At 36.7% G+C, this 12,412-nt stretch overlaps 2 protein-coding genes across 13 annotated transcripts in view; one reads left to right on the top strand and one right to left on the bottom strand.

Moving 5' to 3' along the window:
* LOC109833805 lies at window positions 93-7,946 on the top strand. 12 transcript variants are annotated; one of them, XM_020401623.1, is made up of 11 exons: window positions 93-357; window positions 441-535; window positions 612-699; window positions 1,775-1,848; window positions 3,981-4,055; window positions 5,327-5,394; window positions 5,736-5,876; window positions 6,243-6,284; window positions 6,934-7,064; window positions 7,359-7,460; window positions 7,556-7,946. In XM_020401623.1, the coding sequence occupies exons 3-11, from the start codon at window positions 697-699 to the stop codon at window positions 7,685-7,687; spliced, it is 768 nt and encodes a 255-aa protein (XP_020257212.1). In that variant the 5' UTR covers window positions 93-357; window positions 441-535; window positions 612-696; the 3' UTR covers window positions 7,688-7,946. The 12 variants fall into 12 exon arrangements, with proteins under 12 accessions (XP_020257212.1, XP_020257215.1, XP_020257214.1 ...); XM_020401626.1 differs by lacking the exons at window positions 612-699; window positions 1,775-1,848 and adding an exon at window positions 1,898-1,966 and having other exon boundaries at window positions 94-357; XM_020401625.1 differs by lacking the exon at window positions 612-699 and having other exon boundaries at window positions 94-357.
* The window catches only part of LOC109833804 (protein OBERON 3-like), a 4,698-nt gene continuing 1,782 nt past the window's right edge, over window positions 9,497-12,412 (bottom strand). The window contains 2 exon segments of the mRNA XM_020401619.1: window positions 9,497-10,305; window positions 12,332-12,412. The exon segment at window positions 12,332-12,412 is cut by the window's right edge and continues 12 nt beyond it. Of these exon segments, the coding sequence (XP_020257208.1) occupies window positions 9,707-10,305; window positions 12,332-12,412 (680 nt within the window). The 3' untranslated portion in view covers window positions 9,497-9,706.

Below are 12,412 nucleotides of genomic sequence, written 5' to 3'. Positions count from 1 at the left end.
GCAACTAATAACCCTTCGGTTTTTAACCTGTACCCATTACAAACCCTACCCGCTCCCTTAAGTTAAAGGTCCTAAACCCTAAATCTTGTCTAGATTCCAGCCGCACCTCCTCAGATCCTCTTCCTCAATCCTCAGTTCCTCTTTTATTTTTAACCTTATATCTCACTCTCTGTCCGCAAATCCGACTTCCACGCACGGCGCTCGGCGCTCCGTCTTCCGCGCTCTGCGCTCGGCGCTCCGCCTTCCGCGCTCTGCGCTCGGCGCTCCGCCTTCCGCGTCGGGAAGTTCTCTGCAAGCGGAAAATCTGGAGGAGATTGCCACGAGGATCGAGCAGAAAGTCAAGAACTTGCTCAAACAGTTAAGCTCTCTGGATTCCAAAACCCTAATTCGAAGAGATCGTCCTTAACTCTTAACGAAAATTTGTTTTTTTTTGGGGTTAGATTTAAGCTTGTGGAAGCTCTGAAGACAGCACTTGAGGGATCGCCTACGAGCATCAAGGACGAGAGGTGTAAGGGTTGGGGTTCTTTTTTATCAGGTTTGAGAAATTAGGTTTTGGTTTTATTGAAGTGGAACCTCTGTAAATGGGATTCTGGATTTGGTTATTGTTGCAGTCGGCGAATTGGATCGTGGTTAGGGGTGCCAAACGGTTCGGATATATCCGAACCGATCCGCATCCGTATCCGAACGGATGCGGATATGGTAGGCTAATTTTAAAACCGGACGGATACGGTAACGGATACGGATATGGTTTCGGGTTTTTTTTTTCAGATACGGATTCGGTAACGGATATAAAAGTTGCGGATACGGATATCCGCAATATAATAGTGATTCGGGTAATCGGTCCCCATCTTATAGTTACAATCCCACTAACCCAAAACCAAAACTAAAAAGAAAAAACCCTACGCCCTCACCCTCAGCCCTCACTCCTCAAGCCGCCTCCACTCTCAAATCGCCCACACCTCCACGATTCTCCAGCGACGGAGCGGCGGAATTTTCCGGCGATCTCACAGCCGGCAATCTCACAGCCGGCGATCTCTTCTCCTCTACCTTCTCGCCAGCGAAGAGTCAGTGAAGACTGAGTCGCCACTCGCCTCCTCTACCTTTTCGTGTAAATTGGGTAACCATTTTTAGCTGCACCTAACTCTCAAATCAAGTTACTACAAAACTAGAAACATCAAGTTCAAGCAATGATATGGGGTGATGTTATTTTTCGTACTCTTCTGCAAATTATAAAATTCCAAATGGGCCATTTAACAAAAATCAACCGTCAATTTAATCACAAGTCGTCGTCGGCTGGATGTTTCATGAAGATTGACAAAGATATTTGTACACCATTACTAGCTAGTCACTGTTTTTTGTCTACCCGACTTTCGTCCATTTCTTGTTTTTTAAGCCAATTTAAGCCCTTGTTGACAGCGAATCCTGCTGGCTTTCTACGCAAAAAATCCGAATTTCTCATGCAAAATAAATATTAATTGTGTATCAAATAACAATATATAGTTATGATTGAGAAATGGGAGAAAATAAACCCTGTATTGTAATAAGTTGTAGCTGCAGTTATGTCGAATATCCGTTTATATCCGTGATCATATCCGATCCGATTCTTAAATATCCGAACCGTATCAGTTTCCGATAAATGTGGATATGGTTAATGTTTTTTCTTACCGAGGGTGATCCGTATCCGTATCCGTTTATAAAAAGCGGATATGGATATGGTAAACGTCATATGCGAACCGTATCCGCTCCGATAACACCCCTATTCGTGGTGCATCAGGTGATGATGGCAATAAAGGATGTGGATGGGATGTTCTCGACCTTGGATCCGGAGTACTATGACATTCTCATGAAGTAAGATTCATTTCTGTATCCGGTGATTGTTTTTTTATTTGATGACCAGGTTATTGGAAAGTCCCTTGTTTTGGATGAAATTATCAATTATGTGCAATCCTTGCAAAACCAAGTTGAGGTAAACAAAAAATCATGCAAATGTTGCTTCCTTTTTCATATGAAGTAGGTTATTTTTTTGACATTATGAAGTAGTTTGCATTGAATTGGATTGAATTGGTTAGAACCGAACAACCGAACCGCACCGAACCGACTTGCAACAGTTCGGTTCGGTTGTTCAAATTTTGATAAAAACCGAAACGAACCGACTGTTTGCACAACCCTACCAGTAAGCCTATTATTGGGCTTGGATATCTATCGGTTTTTCATATATAATCAAAAACCTTGAACCCCTCTCCCTCATTCGCCACCCCTGAGTTCCTCTCGTTCTCCAGTCCTTCGATTCCCCCCCCTTAATTTTTGCATCGATTTTCTTTGCTAACGAATGGATTGCGATCAAAGGGACCGCGAGCAGGAAAAGTTAATATTAGACGCGATAGACAAACCAACTTCTATTTTTAAAGAATTTATGTCGAGGTAATTCTTTGTTTGTTTTTCTTTAATCATTCGATGAACTTTTTTATTTCTTTGCATATTTATTGTTTGATTACATTTGCTTGTATAAAAAGAATGTCAATTTAATGAGTTTTTTGCCCCTAAATCAAATAGAAATTTACTGCTAATTCTTTCCCCCCCTTGTTTTTGGAAAAGAGATATTGGTAATCAACCACTGAGAGCATGTTAAAGATCTTTATTTGTTTTGCCTTTTCTTCTCTCTCACTTGATCAGCTGGAGTTGGAGGAATTACTGTTCACAAGTCTAGTGCTGGAAGCTAATGTAAAGGTTCATACTTTATCTCAAAAAGACAAAAAAAGAGATATTTAAAATGGTGTACTCGATCTTTCATATCTCCAATATGGTATGACGTATAAAAATTCCTCCAACTCCAACTGATCAAGTGAGAGAGAAAAGAAAGATAAAACAAATAAAAAAGCGATATTTAACATGCTCCTAGTGGTTGCTTACTAATACATCTTTCCCAAAAACAAGGGGGGAAAAGAATCAGCAGTAACTTTCTATTTGATGTAGGGGCAAAAAAAAGTCACTAAATTGACATTCCTTTTATACAAGCAAATGTAATCAAACAATAAATATGCAAAGAAATACAAAAGTTCATCAAATGGTTTAAGAAAAACAAACATAGAATTACCTCAACATAAATTCTTTAAAAATAGAAGTTGTTTTGTCTGCCGAGTCCAATATTAACTTTTCCTGCTCGCGGTCCCTTTGATCGCAATCCATTCGTTAGCAAAGAAAATCGATGCAAAAATTAAGGAAAAAAAATCGAAGAACTGGAGGAGGGGAACTGAGGGGTGGCGAATAAGGGAGAGGGGCTCAAGGTTTTGGATTATATATGAAAAGCCGATAGATATCCAAGCCCAATAATAAGCCTACTGGATCCAAGTTCGGAATCAGATATGTTCGAATAGCAGCCTAAGTTGCTTAACTGGGCCAACCCAATGTACTTCTAGTGAAAACAAAACTGAATTTGATGATATTGTTTTAATTTTTCGATTTGAGATTATTATGAAGGTAGGTCCGAAATGATTTATTTTTATTTGGCGATTGATATCCCCTTTTCTCTGACGTAAAAAGTAAAAAGAAGCCATAAGGAGCAAAACATAAATTCAATTTCACTCCTTTGCACATATCAGATATTATCTTTCTTCAACATAAATGTGTACTATATAAATACATGGGTTAATTTCACAAACCTCATTGATCTTTGGGCAGTGTTGCATGTAATATTTCTGAATTTCGTTTATCTCACATAGCCCTCCTAAACTATGGAGTGTCTTACAAACGCCCCTGATCTTTAACTTAGGCCGCTATTCGAACATATCCGACTCCGAACTTGGATCCAGTAGGCTTATTATTGGGCTTTGATATCTATCGGCTTTTCATATATAATCCAAAACCTTGAGCCCCTCTCACTTATTCGCCACCCCTGAGTTCCCCTCCTTCTCCAGTTCTTCGATTTTTTCCCTTAATTTTTGCATCGATTTTCTTTGCTAACGAATGGATTGCGATCAAAGGGACCGCGAGCAGGAAAAGTTAATATTGGACTCGACAGACAAAACAACTTCTATTTTTAAAGAATTTATGTTGAGGTAATTCGTTGTTTGTTTTTCTTTAACCATTCCATGAAATTTTGTATTTCTTTGCATATTTATTGTTTGATTACATTTGTTTGTATAAAAAGAATGTCAATTTAGTGAGTTTTTTCCCCCCTACATCAAATAGAAAGTTACTGTTAATTCTTTTTCCCCCCTTGTTTTTTGGGAAAGAGGTATTAGTAAGCAGCCACTGGGAGCATGTTAAAGATCGCTTTTTTATTTGTTTTGCCTTTTCTTTTCTCTCTCACTTGATCAGCTGGAGTTGGAGAAATTTTTATACGTCATAAAGTCTTCCTCTGATCAATGTTATGATTGCAGATAATTGAAACGAACGGTTGAATCAAAACTCACCTAGTTCTTGACAAAAGTTATTAAGAAACTGGTGTGCTATGTCAACCAGCTCGTCAAACTTTGCAACCCTGAAAAACAAAGCTAAAAGACTTATTAATTTGTACTGAATGTAACCTTAGCATTAGCAACTAAACTACAAGTTGAATATAACCTTAGCATTAGCAACCGAATGTTTCCATGTGATGCTTTTCCCGTATGTATAGCGGCTTGTAGGTTGTCTACTCATTAATTTTTACTGATTTTGGGTATCATTACCCAGGGTGTTGCTGCTCCATTGCCTTGCTCATAATTATGATCTTTTATCAGTAATTTAACGTATTCATCACAGGTTGATTCGTTAGTAGAGCTGCCTTTTCAACTAGGTTAAATTGCCATACTCATTATTATTAGTGTACAACTCCATGTTTGCTCTGTCTTTCTTTTATTTTCCCCCATTTTGATAGTTTTCTTGAGGTATCATATAGATTGTTGATTGTACTTTCTATAAGATTGCTGTATCACCTTCATTTATGTTGGCTGGTTTTGTGGGTTGTGAAAAATAGCTATGATATCCAATCTCAATGAGTTTCAAGTGGACCGTTTCATAATAAGTAATTAATTGAATTCTCTAGATAATACTATTCCATGGGTGGATCTCTGTCATGGTGGATGAGACATCTGATGTGTGTGGCATATGTTTTTTTAATGATTATTTTTCATCTAATAATATGGATGTACATGAATGCTTCGACACAGATATGATTGAGATGTACATGGCCACAATATTTTCTCTAAAGTAACAATGTGCTGAAAAAAGTGTTGACCTTTGAAAAATATTCTTCATTGTGAAATGACATAACTTCACGAAAGAGGTATCCATTTTACATGTACTATTCTTCCATTTTATGAGTAAGTCTTTTAGCTTTGTTTTTCAGGGTTGCAAAGTTTGACGAGCTGGTTGACATAGCACACCAGTATCTTAATAACTTTTGTCAAGAACTAGGTGAGCTTTGATTCAACTGTTTGTTTCAATTATCTTCAATTATAACATTGATCAGAGGAAGACTTGACGTATAAATTTTTTGTAAAGTATTCATTCAGTAAGATCTTCCTAGAAAGTTATAATACTCATGTGCTAGGATTCTTTCTGCCTTTTACTTTTTCTGTTCTCCCATGTTTTTTTAACCAAATCAAGCATGAGACTTCATTTTGCTGTTTCGCTTACTGTTCTGGTGTGTCTAGGATTCTTTCTAGCAAAATTTATCCTCTTTATACTCCATTATTATTATTCTCACGATTCTAGACTGTCTTTTATATATTGAAAATTGTTTCTTTTTCCTGCAGAAAAATATAAAAGACCTCAGGTTCACAAGACATCTCCATTGGTTGATCACATAATAGAAGCCAATCAAACAAATAGAATGAAGGTATATATTGAAGCTGGATCTAGACACCGGTATGATGACATAAAAAATATAAGCATGTGTAAGTTGCCATAACTTTTTTCTTATGGAGTTATTCTTAATATGCAAACATATGTACTTATCCTTCAAAGAAGATGCTCTGACAGCACAGTAATGCAAATCCTTATTCAGAATTGTTTTTTACTCATTTAGTTTTGGACAATATGTTGCATTTATGACAGTAATGCAAATCCTTATTCAGAATTGTTTTTTACTCATTTAGTTTTGGACAATATGTTGCATTTATGTTCTTTTTATTTGATTTGGAAGCGAATTGTTTTTTACTCATTTAGTTTTGGACAATATGTTGCATTTATGTTCTTTTTATTTGATTTGGAAGCGTTACCTGATTTTTGTCTTCATTGTGTTATACGCGTGCCTGTTGAAGTATATTCATGCACACAACGGCTTCAAGAGCATCTAACAGAAGGTGAATATATCTGTTATTATATGTTAATCAGATAACTTTAGATGTGATACATGGATGCTAGGTGTGTCGTGCTAAGCCTAGTGCTAATTCAAAGTATTTAATTAAACCATTTACGTCTTTATGTTATTTTGTAGAAGATGAGAATAAAGCAGAGCCAGTACTTTGATATAATTTTCTATTAATGATAATATTTCTTAGTTCATAAATCTTTATATGCAACTGTGAAACTATATATAATCATGGTCATCTTATTCCCTTTCAAATTATCTATTTACTATATAATGCTATTGTAGATAATCATGAATTTGATAGCTAGGATAGTTTAGTAATTAGTACTAGAACCTGGTTTATGAGCATTCTTATATGTATGGGGGATAGTTGATGATAAAAAAGAAAAGAAAATTGAAAGTTTGAATATCTTCTTGCGGTACATAAAAAACAAATGTTTTATAGAATGGTTTGTCATCCTTGGTATTTCACAGTTTTAGGCTCTTTAGTAGTTTCTAATTCATAATTCATAGCACAAGGCCTTAAATACCATTTTGTTTTGGATGTTAAGTATATGGTTACCTGGTCAGATATTCCCTGTCTATATAATGGTAATCAAACTGACATGTTTGTCGTTCTTTTCCTCTTTTTTCTGTTCCAGTGAAAGTTCTGCTTCATGAGCTCGAATCCCTTAAGGAAGATGCAATTGATATTGCACAGAGAGTAAACCGAAGTACTACGCAATTTTTAGACATGCATATCAGTGACAAGGAAAGGCTTTCCTTTGAAGAGGTATGCTCAAGCAACTATCCCAAAAGTCGCTAATTTTTTGGACCTTGAGATTATTATCAACTATATTTACATAATGTATTTCTCTTCATTTTTGTTGTACAAAGAGATATTAAGAGTCAAAGTTTTATGTAAATACTCTGTGTAGCTGTCATCTAAATCTTCCAAAAATCACAAAAGTTTTTGCCAGTTTATGTTCTACATTTTATTTTAGCCCTGACTAGTCACCTATTGGAGAGGATTGATATTGGTGTTTTCCCCCTTCTGATTTCTATCAATCCCCCTAATCCTTTACAGGAAGACATGGTAGAATCGTTGCACCTTCAAGACAAATCGACATCTCATGCGACTTTGATGGCAGTCATATATAATATGTTTAGGCTAGACTATGCCATGCAGGTATAATGGGTTTGTAATATATTTCTGGTTTCAACGTAATACACTGGAGAGAAAAGGAACATGTTTCTTGTATCTGATGTTCATACATCTTGCAGGAGAAGATCATCAATTCTATTAATTTGGTGGATACGAAATCAGAACAGTTGGAAAGCTACTGTTTCATGTGGAAGCTACGGCCATATATAAATGACGATGTCATGCGTCAGGGTTGGAAACTTGTTCCTTGATGATGGTTGGCTATTTATTCGCTAAGGAAGCTGGTATCCAAAGTGGATGTGCCCATCCAGCTGCTAACTGAATGAAAGGGCTCTTCCTCTCAGTCCGGTTCCTCAGTGAAAGCACTCCTACATTTTGTTTCATTTTGTATGATATCAGTTGTATCCTGTAATTTGTGTCGACACATAAAGATTTTGGTTTGTACTGTGTATGTATAATGGTTACTTTATTCTGTTTAGAAAAAATAAGATATCAGTGCAATTATTCATACCCTAAAGGTGTTTTATTCTTTGTTCTCAGTTGATATCTGAACTAATGTTACTATAGTATGTATTTTCTGTTGTTAAAGACATACGGTGTTCGTCATCAATATCATCACCGAATATATTAGGGAAGAGTTTATTTGCTTAGGGGAATAAATCGTCTGGATGTGCGTGTAGTTGCCGAGAGATTTCCTTGAAAACATCTACATCTGTTTCTGTTGAGTTGTCCTACTTTGTTGGTATCTCACGCTCTTTTAGCCTTCGGCTGACAAAATCGTAGCTTAAGTCTCTTGACTCAAGAAAACCACATGCTATCGTGAACATAAGAATTCAATGGTATGATTCCATGCTGTGACAAAACTACCTGCACGCTCACTCACGCAAAAACCACGGCCTTCCTTGTACACATTTCCTATTGCGTTCCTTGTATATGTTTCCTTTTTCGTTCTTAGTAATATATATGATCTTTGGGCTCTCTCTAAGGGTCCGTTTGGATAATGAAAGTATTAGAAGTAAGAAGTAGGTTATAGAAGTAACTTTCAAAGCTATGAAGTAGGAAGCAGTGGAAATAACATTTTTTTGTATGTTTCATATATTTTTAGAAGTAATAGAAGTAGAACTTCTTCCTCTTCATTTACTTTTTTTGTTTGGATAACATTTAGAAATATTACTAAGAAGTAATTTTATCATTGAAAAGCTGTTAGAAGTAACTAATAAAGGAAATATTAATAAAAAAAAAATATTTATGTCTAATTAATATGCATTTCAACTACTTCCGAGCTACTTCTGAGTATTGAGGATTGGAAAAATATTTTGGAAGTAAGGATGACACGTAGGCGTCACATAAGCATTTAGGGAAGTATTGGAAGTAAGTTTTTCAGAGAACCAAACACATTTTTTTTGCTTGGAAGTAGCAGAAGTAGCTTTTACTTCTTTTACTTCAACTACTTCACAATTACTTCCGTGCAAACAAACAGGCCCTAAGACACAATCAGAGCAATAATATAACAATCGTCTAGGAACACTGGCGGCAAATAGAAAACAGATTCACGATATACCTTCATGCATCAATGGCGTAAGTCAGGGCCTAAATGATGAGCGGCGGAGTTATAGCTTGAAGCATCTACTCATTATCTGGCAACATCTGCGTGTGGACATACATACAAGTTTTAATTTGAAATATACACTCATCATCCAGCAGCAACATTTGTACACGTAGACGTACGGGAGTTATAATTTGAAATATCCGCTCGTCATCCAGCAACATTTCTTGTTGTCAGGAGCATTTGTGGAACAACAAACAGAGAGCCCTGTGGCTTATATCCATTGTAACTTGCAAGCACAGACCATATAGTTTAGCTCCAGGAACACATTCCCCATGAGCATACGCAGTTCTAATATTCAACAAAACTACTTAAAAAACTCGCAAAAGACATACCTCACGTAGCCCAATTAAAGTTCCAACCTTGATCTTCAAAACAATCTTTGGACTTGATTTTTGCAAGCAACTTCCTTTTGTATTTGAAAAGTAAACATAATGATCGCGACAACAAAGAAGATCCTCAATCCTTCATGCCAAGTTACTGAAGGCCTACATATGCTAAGTCACGAACATGTATCACATTTAAAGATTGTTACAGCAAATTGTCTGAAGAACATACAACAGCAATTGAAGCCAGCTCAGTTCAAACTTCATATTCAACCTTGATCTGAAAAACTAAATATACAATCAAGATTACAAACCAGTTCTTATCGCGATGATACAAGTCATGCCCACTGCTTCTTGGTAGCCTCCATCCTCTGAAGCAAACTTGCAATCTCCGCTTGCATTCTCACTTTCATGTTTTGGTAGTCACAGTGCGAGTTCTCAAGGAACTTGAGCTCCTCAAGTTTCTTCCTCCGCCTCTCCTCAGCCTCTTGAAGGCAAAGCTTGGCAAGCTTGGCAGCGTACTCTTCCTCAAGCTTCTCTGCCTTGGCTTTAGCAATCCTACGATAGCCCTCAACTTCTTTACGAGCATCATCAGCGAGCCTCTGGAAGAGCTTGGCTTCCTCCTCTTTGAATCTTACAAGACTCTCCAAGCTTTGGAATCCCGCATCATCCTCTTTTGGAGGTGGCCGGACAAAGTGTGATTCCATGGCAAGAGGGGTGGGCTTTGGTTTTGGATCTGGGATCCTATGGGGTTTGAGTGCATCGATTTGGGTTTCGATGATGGATGTGGTGGGTTTTGTTAGGTTGAATGCAGGTTTTGGAGGCAGGATCGAGACTGGCTGAGGAGCGAGAGGTAGAGTGTCCATGAGGGGACTTGGTTGGGCCGAGAGTATGTTCTTGGAGGAGCTGCCTGTGACAGAGAGATCTGAACTGCCATCTGCAACAATAAAGGTAATGAACAATTAGAAATGATTCATAAAACTTCTTATAGAGTACACCAATACAACAGACTCCCAAACACAACTGATTACTGTGTTGTACTGGAAACCAAATGAAAGATATAAGACTCTTGCTCTCAAGAATCTTTCGGCCATCTTTAAGATTGCACTTCCCTCTGTGGAATAAGCACCAAACAATATGAGAATTCTCATGTGACTGTTGATTTTCAAGTAACAAAAAATACTTGACTGCGTTATCCAAGGCATATGGAGTATCCTTTATCATCATGGTCATTCTTTTCACCTTATATAAGAAATGGGTTCTCCGACATGCCCATGTGTCCATGAAGAACTTCATGTTGTCAAGGATGTATGTTTCACAACAGAAGAGGTAAGACAAGAATGGCAAGCTAAAAAGTTAGATGATGTAGATGTAATTTCATCCATCAATTTTCAGCACCTAGGAGGATTTACAGTGAGAACTATACTGATGGAAAGAAGATTCAGTACAAGTTAGAAAGGTTAAGGGCTAATCAGGCCATGGATGGAGAATAATTTCAAATTGGAAAGATGTAGTACCGATATACAAGGCATTTGAAAGAGGATACCCTTCAGAAATGGTATAAGGCTGTGCAAATGTCGGCTATAAGCAAGATTATGCCCATAAAGAGATACCTAATGAAATTAGGTATAACTTGTACATATAAGAGACAGTAAATATGGCGTCTTGTGCAAGAGATGAACTTACAGCCAGTACAATTTCTGCACTCAGCTGATATTTGTCCACAATTTGGCCTTGGACTCCACATTTATACTGTTTCAAATCAGTACTTAACACTCAGGTTGGTCCCATCGATGAAGCATGGGCAATTCTATCATGAAGATGTACCTGTGCCCCACACTGTATCCATATCGGACACCAGCACTTCTTTGGACATGTAGATACAATTCTTGGACATCTATCCTACACGTCATATACACTTCCTTGCTCAGGGGTTTTCATAGAAACTCCCTTAAAAATAGGGTAATTCTACGTGAACCACCTTTGACTTTCAATTTAAACATAAACCACATCCCACTCAAAATTTCACTAAAAAATTAAAAACATTCTTAAAAAATTCACGTTCAAGATACATGACTTATATCTTAACCAGATCTAAACATTAACAAAATGAGTTATGTGCCTCGAATGTGAGTTTTTTAAGAGTTTTTTTGGTTTTTAGTAAAAAATTTGATTGAGAGGTGGTTACCATCACAAACCCACTTTAAAAATGGTTTGTGTATGAATTGAAATTTAAAGGTGGTTCCTATAGAATTACCATGTTTTAAGGTGGTTTCTAGGAAAAAACCCTTACTCAAATTACATGTTTTGACGCCTTTTTTCATGTTTCTTGTATTTGATACAGTTGCAGTGTAGGATATGTACATGCACTCATTTGGAGGCATGCCCATTCACATTTAAATGCCTTTGACGACTTTTCATGTTTCTCTTTTCTTCAATAACAAAATGAAGATTAATTAATTAACTGAGGTCTGATCATACAAATAAACACATGGATTCAAGCTCCAGGGTACCTAAAATATAGAATATAAATAGTTTACACAAGTATAGACAACAGTGGGAAGCTTCTGTCAAGGCTGTCAGGCAACAAAGAAAAACATAATTGTATCAAACTTATAACATATTCTTGTGCCACTAATAATGATTTTTCCATGTAAATAAGAAACAAAAAGGCAGTAAATTTGAAGAATTATAAAGAAAGGCCCACAAAGCAATATGGAGAAATATAAATTAACTAATTCAAAGAAGAAAAAGAGACATGCAATATGTTCATCAACAAACATAATATAAAAAGAGCCATACCACTGTCAAAAATCAAAACTAATAAGCAAAGACAAGTACTATAAGATTTGAGTCAGGGGACAAATATCCCTCAAAGTTTTATGATGGGGTGTTGAATCCTAGTATATACATCAATAGAGCTGTCATTTGAAACAAATGCAAAGAACAGTTTAGGGACTCACACTTGAAGAACTGCAGCATGCCACTGCAAGCATCTGCTGGAGAAACTTGCTTCTTGCTAAGCTTGGTGAGCATTTCCTGTG

This window comes from Asparagus officinalis, chromosome 3, assembly GCF_001876935.1.
Source record: "Asparagus officinalis chromosome 3, Aspof.V1, whole genome shotgun sequence".
Lineage (NCBI taxonomy): Eukaryota > Viridiplantae > Streptophyta > Magnoliopsida > Asparagales > Asparagaceae > Asparagus > Asparagus officinalis.
This window is presented reverse-complemented; position numbering and strand designations above follow the sequence as displayed.